Source organism: Passer montanus, unplaced genomic scaffold (assembly GCF_014805655.1).
Source record: "Passer montanus isolate IOZ18808 unplaced genomic scaffold, ASM1480565v1 scaffold131, whole genome shotgun sequence".
NCBI lineage: Eukaryota > Metazoa > Chordata > Aves > Passeriformes > Passeridae > Passer > Passer montanus.
The window spans coordinates 797,319-815,301 of NW_024359944.1; the positions used below are offsets into that span (position 1 = coordinate 797,319).

The 17,983-nt window shown below is 40.3% G+C and overlaps 1 protein-coding gene across 5 annotated transcripts in view; it reads right to left on the reverse strand.

Annotated features, from left to right (window-relative positions):
* Nucleotides 1–17,983, reverse strand: part of MTA1 (metastasis associated 1) — a 75,476-nt gene that overhangs the window by 45,656 nt on the left and 11,837 nt on the right. For 4 of the 5 annotated variants that reach the window (XM_039699262.1, XM_039699260.1, XM_039699259.1 and 1 more), the window contains exons 2-5: nucleotides 14,995–15,062; nucleotides 12,557–12,650; nucleotides 5,261–5,387; nucleotides 5,028–5,091 (exon numbers count right to left, since the gene is read on the reverse strand). In XM_039699262.1, the coding sequence (XP_039555196.1) occupies nucleotides 5,028–5,091; nucleotides 5,261–5,387; nucleotides 12,557–12,650; nucleotides 14,995–15,062 (353 nt within the window). The remainder of the gene's footprint in view (nucleotides 1–5,027; nucleotides 5,092–5,260; nucleotides 5,388–12,556; nucleotides 12,651–14,994; nucleotides 15,063–17,983) is intronic. The other variant, XM_039699261.1, reaches the window with a different exon arrangement.

Consider the following 17,983-nt stretch of genomic DNA (forward strand, 5'->3'; position numbering starts at 1 on the left):
TCAGCTTAAAAACTCCGTTTAAGTGCTGCTACTTTCTTCTACATTGCAAGTGTTAGCTCTCAACAGCAGCCTCTCCAATTGAAGTGAACAAAGCCCCTCTTGCACAGGCAAGGCCCAGAAGGGCCAGGAGACAATTTTTAGTTGCATCAGCTGTTTCAGAACACAAAATGGCCACATCCCATGCAATCCCCATATTCCAAAGCAGGAGGATTAGACATCAGTGACCTAGCCACACAGAAATACAAGCACAAACTGAAGCATAACTTCAGAGTGTTACAGCCAGACCACTGCAACCCCACAGAGGTGTGAAGCCCCAAACCCCACGGCCTCTGCTGGGCTTGCTCCAATCTGTCAATGTCTCTCGCGCTGCAAGGCCCAAAGCTGCACAAAAACCTACACAAGTGGCCTCACAAGGGATGAAGTGAGGGGATGAATCCCATCCCTCCATCTGCTGGCTACACTCCTGCTAACAGAGACCAGGACGTGCTCAGCTTTCCCTGGCACAGGGATGCCCTGTTGACCAACTTCTTGCCTGCTACCATCGAAGCTTAAAGCACCACGTTTCTTTCTGCTTGTTATTAGGAGAGGGGCAGCAGATTTGGCAGCAGCAGTAATTAGCTGCAGGTGGCAATCCATTAATTTGTTGCTTTTGTTCAAGTAGATGTGGAAAAGGCTAAAAAATAGCTGCTTGGCTTCTGCTATCTCAGTGTGTAAAATTAAAGCAAGAAGGCATTCCAGAATGAGAATGTTCTGCCAGGGCAGAGAAAGGAAACAGCCAAAATGTTTAACTACCTAAAACTGTACAGTTTAAGTAATTAAACTTTTTTGCATGGATAAGTACTTAGCTATAGCTGTTGACCAGGTATGCTCCATCAAAGTATAATGTGCAGTTCTGGGCAGGATTAAAGCTCTGCTACAACATGGAACAACAGACCTTTTGTAACCTCTGTCCACAGCAACATGGTCATCAGGAAGGAGAATTGTCTGAACAGAAACAGGATGTGCAGTGTGCCATTTTCCACATCTCAGGTTTCTGGCTTATTTTTTTACTCCCCTTATTTCTGTGGCACTGGCAGGCACCCTGTTTAAATACATCTCATTTCATGCTCACCTCATTTTTCCCTTTCCCTATATTTGTATGTGTCAACAGCATGAAACAAAAATTAGGATAAAACCAGCATGAGTTTCAATCCCTGCTCAGCTTTATGAAGAGGTGGCAAAGGAAAAGAGAGTCTCCCAATCTGTCATGCCAAGCCCCAGAAAAAGAAGAATTGCTGCGAGTTTCCACAGTAACATGGCAAAAATTCTGGAAGACAACTGAACTTCAACTGGAAGGGTTGTCTGTAGTTGGGTTTAGGGTCAGAGGATTTGATTGCATCCTAAGCAAATGATACTTTTGAAAAAACTCCTACTCCCACAGACACCATGGTCAAGTTACATCAACCTACAGGCAGAAGGCAGCTTCAGAGCACATGAAAACTCATTTATATCACATCTATGTAAAGAAATCTGGGTCTCCTGCTCCCTGACACATTCAAAGCTCAAGATATTGCAATATTTTGAGAATGTGTCACTGTGGAAATAAAACGTAGGGAAAGCTTTTGTCTCACAGGCTTCCAGGTTATAAATACAGTGTTTAATTTGTTCCGGCTCCAAAATACCTGACTGCAGGACAAGGTATACACAGTGCAACATTAATGCTTTGCAGGCACATTGCCCAGCAAATATGCAAGACACTACAGAGTAACAACACAGTGAGCCCCAAAGAAGACCAATTCCACAGGCAATTTCTTTAGTCTTTTTTGGCCAGGGAAAGTCATATATTGTGGAGGAGGTTTCTCCCATGATATTTGACTGTTAGATGCCCTATTGCTTTTCTTTTATTGGTTTTCACTGTGAATTTTGTCTACAAAATCTCTATTAGTCTCAGGTCATCCATTTATGTCTCGTCCAGCTCTGTCTCAAATCAATCAGGTTGAACAAAAGAAAGAAATTCCTCTGGTCTCTTCTCCCCATCCAGAGCCTCCTCAACAGAGGAGAGATGGAAGTCTGGGGGCTCAAGTGTCAATTCTACAGAGACTGCAACCCCTAGAGGTAATTCAACACCACTGCCATCTTCCCTCACAGACATGAGATTCATTCTTGCACACTGAGTGGGACTGCGGAAAACATTAATACACGTCAGCTTAGTGCCAATGCAAACTAAGAAACAAACCAGATCCTTGTGTACTCTAAAGCACGTGTGAACTTCTGACCACCAGTATGTGATCAGAACAATGTTTCACAAGAGTGATGTTCACAATAAAATAACACTGCTCTTCAAAATCCTCCACATTCATTTGTGCTGTCAAACTGTGCATATTGAGCTTGCAGCAGTCAAAAAAGACAAGGTTTGTCTCTTTTCATTTCAGATCCCAAAAAACGCCCAACACGTTCAGAAAAAATTAACATGACCTGCCAAGAGTTAAAATTAAATCATGACTTTCTGTGTCTCTCAAGTGTTAGAGAGACATATCTGCTCAGAGCTCCCCCACCCAAGCCCCTAAGCTACCCATAGCTATAGCCAAGAACCAAAGTCACCAAGAAACTGCAGAAAGAAAAGTCCAAGTACACCACAGAAATAATGGTTACTTCACTGCAACTTGCAAACTTACTTTCATGTATTTGATGTATTTTAACAAGAGAACAATTTATTTTTAGGGGTCTACCAAAAGGAACAGATATGCCAGACATCTGCTCAACAGGCAAATTCACACAAGCCTCTGGATATAGCCAGGCAGAGAGGTAAAATAGACATACATTCAAAACAGTTTCCTGCAGAATAGGGAAATCTAGTGCTTTTGCCATAATTGGCTATGATCTCCATGGGAATTAGGTGTCTATAGAAAATTCAGTTTTTCCAGTTGCTTTTTTCCCCCCCTCTCTCTCCTGCTATTCCTCACTCCTGCTACAAACCCAATTTTACAGGCACAGTGAAAGAGTTGGTGCTGGTCCCCTTCAGCCTGCTTTCCAAACGTGCAAGGCAATCTTCCTGAGGAAGATGACAGAGAGTGAGTGGAGGAGGACAATAGAGATAGCAAAAATGTAATTTCACTTTGCTTACTATCTTCCTAAAAAATTCTGTCTGGATGCTTAACCTGCTTCAAGGCAGACAGCCTTGGGCTGAAAGCCTACTTTTACTGGTCATAACATTTAGCAAATCAAATACTAGGCTCCCTAGAGCTGCTTAGGCTTCATTGACAGAAATCAGATTAGAAAAAAAGGAAATACCCTGAAACATTTTGAAAGCAAAGATTGGATTAAGAACAGGAGGCATGGGGAAAGAAGAAACAATTCAAAACAATACCATCCAGTGTTAGGAACCCATTGGGCAACAACTATCTCCTCTTCTTCATCTCTTTACCCTCCACCCAAGCATATTTGTATTCCTTAGCTTTAATTTCTTTACCATCTGTCCAAGTTAGTTTGCACCAAAGCAAAACGCCATGCTAAGTGACAGGACACATTCAGGGAACTCTCTCATTCTGTGAAATCTCTAAGTGCCTGCTCAGTTCTAAAAATAATCCACATCACTCATCTTGCATTTTGAAAGTTCAAAAGGATGGAAAAAAGAATTCTCTTTCTGTGCCTACATCTGCAACTGAGCATTGCATGATGAGAGGAAAGCACCTCCCTTCAGTCACAGCGCACCTACCTGTAACACCAGTGATAATAAAAATATGTTGGGAGCAACTGAGAACACTACGTAAGAGCTGGGTACTAGAAAATCTGAAATAATTTCAGTTTGATTAACTTGTGCTTTCACACTGGCATAACCTGGGCTGCTAGCTGCTTACAAGCACTGCTGAATTCCACGTCCCTTGTTTGATGCTCTGCCATTTGGCAGCCTTCAGCAGAGCCGACATTTTTTGGTTTCACATTCCAAAGAGAAACTCAACTATTTAATCCCTCTGCTTTGTTTAAAATTCTCTTAAACTAAAGTATCAGATTAAAACTAATCTTATGTTTAAATAAATACTGAAGAAAGCTACAAAAGCAGTTAAAAAGAAAGCCCAGCTATGAGAGAGACTGCAGTATGCTCCTCACAAAAAATGGCCTGTTTTCTCCTTTCGTAAGGGCCAGTAACAGCCATCACCCTACTGGCTTTAATTACAAGATTTCCCCTCTTGTATAACATTCCATGTTTTCAAATGCAAATTATTTGCTTGCAGATGTGTTCAAATAATAATATCCTGAAGTTCTTTGCTAATCTCCACAGTAAATCTCTCACAGATTGTCAGACTCCAAGACCGTCTTACCCAGCCAGCAGCCAGAGGTCTAGCCACAATTAAAGGTATAGAAATACAACTTTTAAAAAATACATTAGTAATTTTTTACAATCACAAAATACCTGAAAAAGTAAAGCCCAATATTTATATTCTGAATGCTGTTTAATTGTGCAAGACAATTCAGTTTCAAGTTTTTGGTCTGATATACCTTTAAAGAGAGACTGGGTAAATTTCTGTCAGATGTCACCTGACAAGCAGTTTTTCAAGGATTTAAGTGTCAGTGGTGGCATATGAAGGAGTCCAGATAAGTATTCTGACCAGTGAACTAAGCTCCTCAAAAATCTGAGGCAAGATCAAGCTTAAAGCATATCAACATAAATCTGTATGATTTCAGGATAAAGCAAATATACAGAAGCACAGCTTGCTGGCTTGCTCTCTCTACAGTTACTGCATCTCCCAGGGCATCAGCCTCCAGATTGGAACTCTCAGCCCTGCCACACTGATGAGCAAGTTGGGTTCTCTTTACAGAAGGAGAGACAGCTCACTCTCCCACAGGGATGTAAACACAAGGTCTGGGCCCCAGACCCACAAAGTTTTACGCACAATGAAGATTGGGAAGCTTTAGGCTCTGTACATTGTCAACACCCAGTACATGCAGAAATGAAAGAACTCTTTTTAGAAAACTTGCAAATAGGCACCAAACCTAAATTGTGCCAGAATAAACTGTTCAAGCTTTACAATGCACAAAATGAGTCCTACCTCTCGTTCCAGATACGATTTAAGGGATTCTGTCTCATTTAACAGAGTAACGCTGCATTTGCCTCTAAAAAAAGAGAAACACATCTCATGAAAAAAAACATCTTAAATGCTCGTGTGATTCACAAGATGGTATCACTGAAGTTGAACACAGAACTTGATCTTACATTGAAGAGTACTTGAAAAATAACAGTGTTGTGCGATTTTTAAATAAAATGGCAGAAAACAGTCATTACCTAATGTGTGTGGCTGGCAGAGATTCCAGCTGTCGTGAGAGAAACAACTCACGATGTCGTAGCTGATGCTTCTGTTTCTCTGGTAAATCGACCATTTCTGGATTTTCCATCTCTTCTTCCATTTCTCCTAGTCATAAAGAAACAAAATTGATCAAGAACAAGACAAGTATTGACTTTGAGCAAATGAGAATGACCTGCTCCAAAACCTTTGCTAAATAACGAACTTTAATCAGATTCAATGTAACATTTCAGCCAACTGAACAATTACATAATTAGTACAGACTATTGAAATTATGCCTGTGAAGAATTTTATTTATTCACCACCACCATCAAATGACCCCAAGCACACACAGGTCACACCAAGCTGAAATTCACACAAATCTGCTACCAAAAGAGAAGTTCTAGAGAGAGAGCTGTTTTTGGAGACCAGCAGTGCACCAGATTCATCCGGTAGAAGCTGACACATGATGAGTGAGGCAAAGTGAAGTCTTTCCTCTTTGCCAGGTATCAGTTATCATAAACCCTGCTCCTCTTTCAGGACATCACACTGTCCCACGCCAGCCTTAATAGCTTCTGCAGGAAATGTCCACTGGAAAGGGCAGTTTATTTAATTAGTGTTATTTTGTACTCTCCTCAGCCCAACCACAGCCACAAGATTAACTGGAATGTAACCAAGTGCCTGAGGCCACTCCTGCCACCCTGGTTACCCAACCCACACCACACACACCCAACTGCAGCACTCCTGCATTGCAGCAGCCAGGATCCACCACCTCTGCCTTGGAGCTATCCAATCTCCATTCAACCAGTTTCAAACATACACCAAAGTAAATACATGAAATCCCACCCACACTGACATGCAACTGATCCTAAACATCTTCAAGCATCTTTCTGTTAGAAAACAAATGGTATGCTCTGTGTTTGTTAAGAAGTATCCTGCCACTTATGCCAGCTAAAGCTGTAAAGGGAAAAACACTCAAAGAAGAAACTCCAAAGATCCTCTGTAACAAATGACTGAGAAAGAAGAGATCAGACTTTTCCCTTCTCTAAGAAATTAATGCAGGTACTTCTATTTTGCAAACCACAGGAAAAGTTTCCCAGACTGTAGTAGAATGAGCTGTAACTCCTGCATTGCAGCAGCCAGGATCCACCACCTCTGCCTTGGAGCTATCCAATCTCCATTCAACCAGTTTCAAACATACACCAAAGTAAATACATGAAATCCCACCCACACTGACATGCTTCTTTCTGTTAGAAAACAAATGGTATGCTTTGTGTTTGTTAAGAAGTATCCTGCCACTTATGCCAGCTAAAGCTGTAAAGGGAAAAACACTCAAAGAAGAAACTCCAAAGATCCTCTGTAACAAATGACTGAGAAAGAAGAGATCAGACTTTTCCCTTCTCTAAGAAATTAATGCAGGTACTTCTATTTTGCAAACCACAGGAAAAGTTTCCCAGACTGTAGTAGAATGAGCTGTAAAGCCTCATGCATGAATTGTAAAACTCCTAATTTTACAGCAGCATTACTCTCAAAGAGCAGACTTATGCCTCCAGCTTAATTCAACAGTTGTTGCCAAAAAACATTTCAATGAGAAACACATACAGACACGGTTATGATTTATATACCCTTAAGATTAGTTAACTAAAATCCCTATAGTTATCCCAAAAACAAAGCAAACACAGATCTCCATTTTATAAAACACTAAAATTGCATTTAGTTCTAAATAGGCCACCATTACACCAAAGGTGGTGACAAAAAATTACGTACCCTTCAGGTTGCCCACAATTTATCACCAATTTAGTGCCTCGAAAAAAGACCTGCAGTTTATTTGCCCGTCAGGTAGGCTGCTCCAGCAAGGAAGGAAAAAAAGAGCAGCATAATTAAACTAGACTTCAACATACAATAGCTGCTACACCACATGAGCTGGTAACCATACAGCAGCATGTACTTAGCTTTTAATATTTTCCTGGGAACTAGAACACCAAATTTACATTTGTTACACACTCTCAAGGGTCTGCAATTTATTCACTGAAGTGGATTCTGTTTTAGTTGAAAATTAATATTGTGACTGCTATCCTACACTGTAAATACACCAGCAGCAATTGACAACAATCCAGCAAGTTCCAAGCATGTTTGCCTGAAAACTGAAGGATGCACAAAGGAAAAGGGAATTTATGCCTGTACTTACAGCAGCTTTTGGAAATGACAGTAGTGCACTGTGTAATGCAGGGAAAATACTACGAGGAGCAACCTAAAATAGTCTGTATCTTCAGTATATTTGATAGCCTACAGCTTCTAGAAATTACATTTTTCTAAAAAGTATGTCAACCCCTTTGTGCCAATGAAATCTACAGACAAAATGAAAGCACCCAGCACAACCAAACTAATTCCAGGGACTTCAGGTAGGCTTGCCTTCCAAACAGTATTTTATTTATGTGTCTTGCTTGAGTAATAAAATACAGAAGGTGGAGAGTACACATGTTCTTATGGCAGCTCTGCTATGAACAGCCTCTCAAAACCAAAAAGCACAATACACTTATTTTTAAAAACAGACAAGACATTTCTACAGGTAACAAACAACTCCCTCACACACATCAGTAAAACTGCCATAGCACCCCCAGACAGAGGTAGGAACATTCCAAGAAATAATAAACAAACAAATCTATATGGACATTGTCCCTCCTTTTTCACAGCCATGTTTTAACCCTGAGAAACACAGACCTGACCAATGTACTGGGAACCAAGGGATGGCAGAGAACAGGACTGGATCTGGGACAGGAAGCTCTCCCTCACTGAGGTCAGGCAAAAGCTGCTGGACAAAAAGCACCCAGAGCACCTCACACCCCACTAACACCTCACCCAGACAGCTCAGGCTGAGTCACACCATGAAGCACAACAGGGGCTGTCCCAGCCCCAGCTCCAGGACAATCTGACATATCTGCATTTCACCTTCCCACAGCTCACCCACTCACACTAACTGGAGCAAACACTTTGATCAAGAAGGTTGGCATCCGAGAAAAATTTTTTAAAAAATAGAAACACGTATTTATAAAATATCCAAGGAATCTTTTCAGAAATATTTGCCTGCATGCTTTACAGTACTGTGGAATAAGTGGTAAGGGAATACAGGAGGTGCAGTACATTGGGATTTCAGTGCTCTCATAAAGCCTTACTTCAAATTAATCTTTCTGCTTGATAGATGTGCCTGTGCAGATTCAAAACTAAACATTTAATCTTAATACAAACAGCAATATATCAGCTATGCAGCAGTAGTCAGTGGAATGCTGCAAGAAGTGTATTAGATTAAGTATGATTTGATATTTAATGGCAGAATCATTAATAGCACATTAACAAAGCTTGAAGATGACTTATATTGGGAACAAGAGATAGCCGGATTAGGCACAAACAGCAAGACTAGTGTGAAAGCTAACATATATGGGGAAAATAATTAGAAAGAGTAAACTTTGAGTTGGCAGGAGAAACCCAAGAGGCAGTAATTGTAATTTAAAATGACTGGGTGTGTGAGATGTGAAATTAAACATCAATATTTGCTAGACACAAGAAAGAATAGCAATTTGCTATAGATCAGATTGGGCTCTCCAGAGCATCAAAACAGAAAGCAGCAGCCCTTTCTCTGCATTATGGGTGTCATACAAGTAGCTACATGACAGAATTCAGAAATGCACGAAGGTAAACAAGACACAGAAATCAGGTTTAGAGAGCAGCCAAGGTTTATCAGCTTGGGAAACAGTCTGCAGTTACAAAAGAATTAGTTAGCATGGTTACAACTAACAGAATAATGTAAAGAATAAAAAGAGTGGGGCAAAATCATTGGGAAACACAGCAAAACCAATGCTACAGAGCTACACAACAGCTCTTTCAGCAGCAAAGGAAGCTGCACCTCTGGCTGCTTTTACCAGCTTAACTAAGGACCTTGGAGGAATGTTCTAGAAATATTGCATTTGTATAAATTAAAATACAACACCAGGTTCCTTCTTCCAGGTTCAGTTTCAAATGGTTTGTATGAAGGTGTAGTCTTATTCTTTTTTTTTCTCTACCAAAAACCAGATATTGACTCGTAGCTGTAGAAAACATGGAGAAAGTTTTAACAGGCAGGAATCCTTACACCTTGACAGCTGAGAAGGAGTTTTCCACAAAATCAGTGTGGATCCCCTGCCACGAAGCTCTGGTGGTCATCTCTTACAGCCATGGCCACTATGTCAGGTAGCAAACAGACACCTTGGACACCTTTATCCTCCCTCACTGCACCACTCCCAAAGACAAAAAACACAGTTCCCTCCTCTCAGCAACAATTGAGGAAGGTGTCATTAGTGGATATATGAATTGGATTCCTCTTAAATCTGCATGTGTCGGGCTGGGAGAAAACAGAGAATGGGAATAAAATGGAAGAAATAAAAAGAGCTAATTCATGAAGCTATTGTCAAACTTCATTTAGATTGGTGTTATTTAAAATGAAAAAAAAAATTCTCAATAAATTCCCTACCTGTTTAGGCACAGAGGTACCATGCAAACATACATTTTCAGAAGCTTTGGCACTTCCAAAACCAAGCTGCCATGTGTGCCAGAGAGCACCTGCTGAAAACCAACCATAAATCTGCCAATCCAGACAGCACTATGTCAGTTCCCCAACCACTACCAACTAGTCAGTCACTGCTGCAAATATTTAAGTAATTACAAAAACCAGTGTAAGACATTATATAAAGAAAATACATAGTGACAGCATCCAACAACAGGTTGAGGAGTGAAGTATCTTTCCTATTTCTCTTCCATCAATTCCTGCCTGCAACCTTTTTTTTTTAAAGTCTCTCAGCAAGAACTTAAGACAGTATCTTACTGCTGAAGTAAATTCATTTCAGAAACAGTTGGAGAAATTCCCTAGAATAATCTGGGAGGTGATTAAAGAGGCTTATGAATAAAAAGCACTAACAATGAATGGAAGACATCATAAGGCTGGAAGATTTATAGGACAGCCCAGACAAGTTTTACATCATATGATAAAAATAGTAAATCACAGATTAAATCCAAGAATCAGGTTACATACATCAGGTACCAATTTATAGTCACCAACTACAGAATAAGTCTCTTCCAACACATTTCTCTGTATACAGACTTATGAGAACAGACGACATTTCAGACTTGCCCGTTTCAGATATCTGATGGATCATCCAAGCTAAACTGGTCTTTTATTTATTTTTTTTAAGCTCCAAAACATTGATTTCACAATTACATCTTTTTCCTTCCTTTACTGGAAGAGTAAAAAAAACCCAAAATATCCATACAATTTTTCCATTCATACCCTGGCTGTATCTCCCCACTGCTGAGCTCTCTCACTGCACTGATCTCAACAGTAGGTCTAAAATAAAGGCATCTTAAACAGAAGACTGTGTGAATCCAGAAATGTCTGCAGTCAGAAAGCTCCATTAATCAGCTGAACAAAGGCAGTTAAAAGATCAGCGATGCAGACACGTACATCCACTGCAAATGCATCAAAATGAGGCAACAGGAGACTTTATGGAAATGAACTCAAAGTCAGTGACAGTGTGCAATATCTGTACTAGAATCTTAACATCTATAAAATTTAATTTCATTATACCATGCAGGATGTTGATTTTTTTTTTTCAGAGTAAAAAACTAATGGCTGTCCAAAAAGCTTAATTTTGCTCTCTCCTCTCTTCTTATGAAGAACGGAAACCACAGAGCAGCACATCTATCTAAATAAATGGAAGTCATTCAGTAGCAAATTTATTCTGCACCAGAAAGAAAGATACTGGAGAAAATGCTAGTTACTAATGAAATTTACTCTAAGAGGCAGACTCAGTTGTCTCTGGTTGCTCTGTTAATAGGATTTTGCTAGAGGAGAATTTTCCATCTTTCAAACAACACATATGAACAATGAATTATTTGTTTGCATTAAAAAACCCCACTTAGATTTCTTATCACAAAGAGAAATCAGCATTTGCAGGTTCAAAGAGCATTTATGTGTGTTCAAATTATTTTTCATTTTCAGTCTGAGATGTGTGTTCCTGTGAACCCTTCCCACCTGCTTCCTTCACTGAACCTAGTGAAGTGAGACACAGATGAAGGAATCAATAGCCACGTTGTTTATGGTGAAGCTCCTATTGAGCTTCAGGATCCACAGATAAAATGAATTCTGCTGCACTGAAGAGATCTCAAAAAATCTTTGCCTGCCATCACAATTCTGTGACACAGCAAACTCTCCCTCAACACCACCACCTCTTATCAAAGTATGGCTGCAATGGAGGGATTATTTGGACAGACTACAACAGAAAATACTCAAATTTATCAGTAAGGGACTCGTTTTGCTGCATCTTTTCCCCAATGGCACTGAAGCAGTGAGAACACAGCAAGCCATTATATTCTTTGCTAAACTGAGTATCTGATTGAATCAATCCCCAGATCACTATTGATACACACACCAAGAAGCACATTAAAAGACAGTGATGCTTGCCAGCTAAATCACAGTTCTGACATGCCCATATCTGATTGCTTCTCTCTCATTTATAGATGTGCCCTGAATTACAAGGATTCATAAGGCTGTCCATACTTTTTGCTAAATTTTCAGCAATCTGAACACCTACACCTCACACAGTCTGTTGTCTATAAAAGAAAAACAGTTCAGTTACTCCACTTGCTTCCCAACAAAAGGGCTTTAAGTATTCAAAATAGTGATAGGAGGTTCTCAAATTCTCTGTTTTCAAAGTGTATTTATTGAACATGTTCAGACAAAAGCTGTGTCACTGCAAGAAATATTATTAATATTGAAATTTAAAGAGAAATCCTGTTAGTCAGGTTTTAAGCTGGCCATGTTTCAAGTTGCTTTACCATAACCAGTCTACTTGATTCCCTCACATAATGTTTGAGGGTTTTTTTAATATACAAACCAAACAATTAATGAGAAGTTATATTAACAGGGAGAATACATTCTCTCACCCAAAAAATTTAAAAATTAATTTCTGTGGAGCAAATAAGATGTCTTTACTCAGCCCTCACTGAAAACTTCTGTCTTGTCCCCACCAAAATCCAACCATACAGAAACAAGGTAGTAACAGGTTTAAGGAAAGAGTAAAACAAAACAAAAAGTAAAAAAGAGAGCCAGGTAGAAGGACAGAAATGTCAGCCAAACAAGCAAGGCAAATTGCTAAAGATGACTACAGAAAGAAATACATTTAAAATACTGATACTTGAAATATCAAAGCTGTCCCCAAGTTTGACAATTTTGTGCAGAAGCAATGTCATTTGAACACAAAGCAGCTTACTTGCATGTTTGTCTGCCAGTACAATGAGCGTGCTTGAGATGTCTCTCCTCCTGTAGAAGCACACCACCTTGGCTTCCACGTTTCCATTGGCTGTCTGAAATAGGGAACACAAGAAAAAACTGACCCCTGACCAAGAGCAGAACTGCACACTGAACTAGCAACTTGATAAATTATTGGGAATTTTGCACAAGAGCTACACAGCATCTGCTTTTGGCATCTCCAGCTGCACACATTACCTAACACACAAACTCCTGTAAGATCCATTCCAGGGCAGGGAAACTCCAGGCAGTTTGGCCCTGCCCTCCCAGTGGTTCCAGAGCAATCACCACTTTTAAGTTACAGATGTTTCAAACGAGAAAAACACTTACCTGCCATTGCAACCTATTAACAAGCCACTTTGCTACTTTTGAGGTGATGCCTATGTTAAATAGCACTCAAATGAATCTTTAAAAACCTAATTAAAAACCTGTGAAAAATAACATAATTCAGATCTAGGCTGTTCTCCAAACTCTGCAAGGCAGTAGAAAGGCAAGAAAGAACCCAGCCATTATTACTTTTGCAAAAGAAACTATATGAGATTCTCTGACAAGCACTGGTGAGCTAAATAATGACCAACACACAAAAAAATCATTACAGAAGGAGATCCAAAGAAGCTGCACCAGACAATAAACTATTTCAGTGACAACATACAAAAAAAGTCAGAACTTTTTAAAGATTATTTACTTAAAACTCTTAAAATTAGATAGATGATCAAACGGCACCTGTCAAACAGTGCAAGTGGCTTTTTACAAATTCTAGGGGAAATAAACCTACTGGTTTGTAAAAGCCCCAACCAATTTACTATCTCAAAAAATAAACCAAACAATGCAAAAGTAACTCAAGAGTTGTATCCTACTATTGAAGACTCTTGAACCATAATGAAGGCACAGTTCCCAAAAGCAGAAGATACAAATTCCCTGCTAGGGAAGTCTCCAAGAAGAGCAGTAAACCAGCAATGTGTCCTCAAGGAAACAAAATAAAAATTTATGTACATGCTCATTTCTAAGATGTGAATGAAGGAAAAGTTTCAACTTTTCTAATACCAGTCTTCCTAACACAAATCTAAAAAAAAACCCAAAAAACCAGACACCATACACGTGCACAGATATTTCCCTTACAGACCAAATTTTTTGGTAATTTCACAGAATTTCTACCCTCTTCTGGTAAGTAATTCAGAACTTTTAAATTTTGAGGCACTAAAATAAAGTCATACAAATGAACCATCTTGTTCAAACGCAGGCAGCTTCCATGTAAATTGATCCAATTTATTTAATTGCCAAAATTTTGTTTACACTCAGTTAAAAATAAATGAGCTAGGATTCATTTCAACCATAAACACAAATTTTTCAAGTGTAGGTCAGAGAAATCACACCTCAAGCAAGAGTTGCACCAAGATGGGGGATCCAGGTTGAAAGTTCATCTTTTTTTAAAGGTGAGGGGAAGAATGAAACGGAAGAGTAAGAGGGGAAACCACTTTCCAGGAAAGTGATGAACAAACCTGCACCCTGTCATGGAATGGAATACAGACAGTGAAACCTCATGGATAGGGATCCACTGGGAACATTTTAAGAATTCACTCCTGTTTCTTTAAGGCAAAAGAGACCTATAGGTATTTCTGTAAAAGACCTCCAGGGGATTACCAAGGATGTCCTAGCACTCAGATTTTTATTGGCAATGAAATTGATACATTTTCTCTTCCAAGTAACTGTTTGAGAACTACATGCTTTCCCATGACTGGCAGCTGAAGAAGAGTACCTGATACCAGTCAGTTAATGTACACCCAAACCAGCAATGTGACATTCCTTCTGGAATTCTGCCCTAATGCTGGTATTAAACCTGAACACGTGGTATGTTTAGGATACAGCCAGTGGCTTCAGAACCCTCTTCCACCCTCAGCCAGTCAAACTTCAGCTGCCTTCCCACACAGAGGCCATCGCGCTTCCCTGTTCAATCCATTGAAAGGGAATTTGACAGATCAAGTTCACTGGCCCAAAAGGACAACCATCAAAGACAGGTTTGCAGCTGTGATCTGCTTGCTCAGACTTTTTCTCCTGAGCAAGAGTCTCCCACAAGAAAAACCAAATTAAAGCCCTCCATCCTCTAGACAAACTCTTGTATTTTCTTCATATCCGGTGATCCTGGCATGGAAGTGAAGAACTGCAGAAACCTGCCCTAAAGGTGGGCATAATCACCCTGAGAATTACATGCCATTGATACTCAGTCCTTTCATACCAGAGGAGAACAAAAGGCCTTAAAGCATTCCAGAAAATTATCAGAGAACACATGTATTTTTAAGCTTCTAATTACCAGAGAACTGCTAAAGAATTGTTTTGATTTTAATCAAAACGAGCAGATCATAAATTCAATTAACTTCAAAGACTTGATGGAAAAAAGTTTACCTTATTGAGCTCTTCTATTCTTCGTATCAAATAGGGGTTACTTGAAGAATTTTCGAAGTAGACATAATCTGATAAAAAGAAAAAAAGACTCTTTAAAATATGAACTGCTAAAAATCAAATCAAAACCTTTATGAGCCTGTAAAGCAAAGCACGTGATCTTCCTCCTCTCTCTGATCACATTATTTCCACTTAGACCACACTGCTGTCTTTACTTGCTTCCTGTTCTTATCAAAATCCAGCCACTTCTCACCAGCAATATGTGATCTCTCTCTTCCCCTCCAGTTTACAAGAACAGCTCATTCACTATGAACACAAAAAGTTTCTCTCTCTCATATTTTTCTCTACTTCCTTTTACACTTATGTGATCCTCGAATGCCCTCAACAAAATTCCATTTCGCTGTTTAGACTTATCAGTAATACCAGGATTTTGAAGGGGGATAAACATCTAAAGGTATAGGAAAAAAACAAGTTCTTACCAAAGGTAGTGCCTTCAAAAAAAAAAAAAAAAAAAACAAAAACAAACCACCACCACAGAAACATGCATGAGTCCCATATAAATTCTTTGGTATTAGGGAACTCCAAGCTTCAGCACTCGGTAAGAAAACAGATGCTCATGAGTTCTGAACGACTGGCCTTTCTTCCCCAGTACTCCAGAAGGCAAACCCTAAGCCTGAACAAAGAGGGAGCTGAATCCACCTCCCGCTGACAAGGTGCTGACCTTGCACACAGATCAGACAACAATTCCTTCCAGGACTATCTAAGACGATTTCCCCCCAGACTTCCCAGCTCATTTGTGTTCCCAGCAAAACACCCGTAGCCCCCGGGCACGCCTCAGGTGATCTTTTGCAATGCCTACATTAGCATGGTGCTCCGGGATGAGCGGGTGTTGAGCAGTGAGCTCCTGAGGGTTACCCTCAATCCCCCTAAAATCCTTGTTAAAAGGGCTGTGGAAAGCACAGACACTGTTCCCTCCTCCCCAGCCCAGAGGAAGGAAGTTCTCTGCTCCTGGAAAAACTGCACCAGGAGATAACGTCAAGGGGACCCCCATCTGTGGGCTGACCAGAGAGACATCAGGGCATTCACCCATCACAGCTCTCCTGCCTGCCGGTAACAAACACCACTCAAGCTGCAGACACACCTTTTTTCAGACTGCTGCTTACAGCTATCCATAGGTCTCCCTGGATTTCCAGACCCACCTACTTGCTGCGTGGGACACAAAAGCACAGCACTGACCACCGTGCAAATGACCCCAAGGAAGCTGCTCTTGCACTGCAAGCAAAAAAATCCAAGTGCCCTCCTGCCCCTTCAGCAGGGCTGGCTGCCTTAGGGGAGATTCACTCACCAGGAATCCCAGGGCTTACAATCCCAAGAGCGACAATTCCTAACAAACCTATTTTCCAAGCTATTGTCTTGTCAAGAAGCGTGTTGCTGTCAAGACACCTTGATAGTGAAGTCCCAGCCTGGTCTTGGATGGAGTGACAAGTGAAGAGTTTCAATGGTTAAGCTCAGCACGAGTCTTGGGTTACCGAGCCACAGAATGCAACCAGGGCTAGGAAGCACTGAAATAGTACACTCAATTTTTGATATTTTTGGGCACTCTGTGCTCCAGGCCTCTCAGACTGATCATCAGCCACCTTCACACACACCAACAAGCACCTGAGTGATTCCAAAACTTTACTACCAACTGCAAGAGTCAGTTCCTCTCAAATATCACATCCCTGCAGCATTTAAACTGGTGGAAGATCTCAGGTGAGGAATAGAGTTTGGACATCTGGTCTGTAGAAAACTTTGTGGGTTGGTACCAGAAATGGTTAAAACACCCAAGTAACTAGATCCTAAATTTCCATTCCCAAACACTGGCTCTGTGCAGCACATCAAACAGGAAACAACAGGCTCAACATTACTATAACCAACTCTACCAGAAGTCACAAAACCAAACAGATATTTGGCAGCTTCAGCAATAATAACTGCTGACTGAAATAACAATGGTGGGCATTAAGCAATTTACTGATCAGCAGAGTAAAGAAATTATTTCTCCCACAGCTGAACCACCTACAGGGCACTGCAGCAGAGGATGTTGAAGCCTCAGGGTGCCTCTCCAAGCTCACTGGCCACTTCTCACTGGAAAGCTCTAGCAAGTGAAGAAAGGATGAGTTCTTTCCTTCCAACCCTCCAATAATTCCTAAGACAACCAGCTACTCCTCACTTCAGGTAGTTCAACTGAGGTAGATGCAAAAAAACCCAAAACTTTTGTAAGCACTGTGCCTGAAAATTATAAATTAAAACTAAAAATGTCAATTTATGTCTTGAAAATATAACCTTGGCTTTAATCCCATGGATTTCAGGTAGCTGTTACAAATGCTCATAGTTGACATCATTTGTAATCAGCTTTTTTGTGGGCATGTACACACATATATTCTCAGAGACATATTTTATACCTCAAGTGAACATTAACTTGATTTTTCACGTAACTACAGTTTATTGATTGTTACAGATTGTAAAATCTGGCATGGATTTAAAGAAAGCTTATCACAGATGAATGGTTTACCAAAGAACAGCTGACAGTGGTATCCAACAGCATTGAATAATAAACCCCCTCACCACTGTCTTGGCCAGCATCAGGAGCATCCCCAGACCCACAGTGTGTGACCAACAACTGCAACCCAAGCTCACAGGAACATTCTGCACGTTGCTGGCACAAAGGCAGAACCAAAACTGTCCCTCAGGATGCTTCAAGAGCTGACACATGACAGTGCAGAGGTGCATTCCTGGGCCAGGGCTTGATGATTTCACTATGCCAAATCCACAGCCCAGTACATCTCATCCATGTTTTAGACTAATGCCACAACTATGCTAAGCATTTCACCAGTAGCTATGCAACTAATGGAGACCTATTTCCCATTGCTCAAATTACCTGGAAAAGGGCTTCTTCCTCTCTGCAAGTAATGCAGAGCATACTGCAAACCACATAACACAAAATAATGCATAT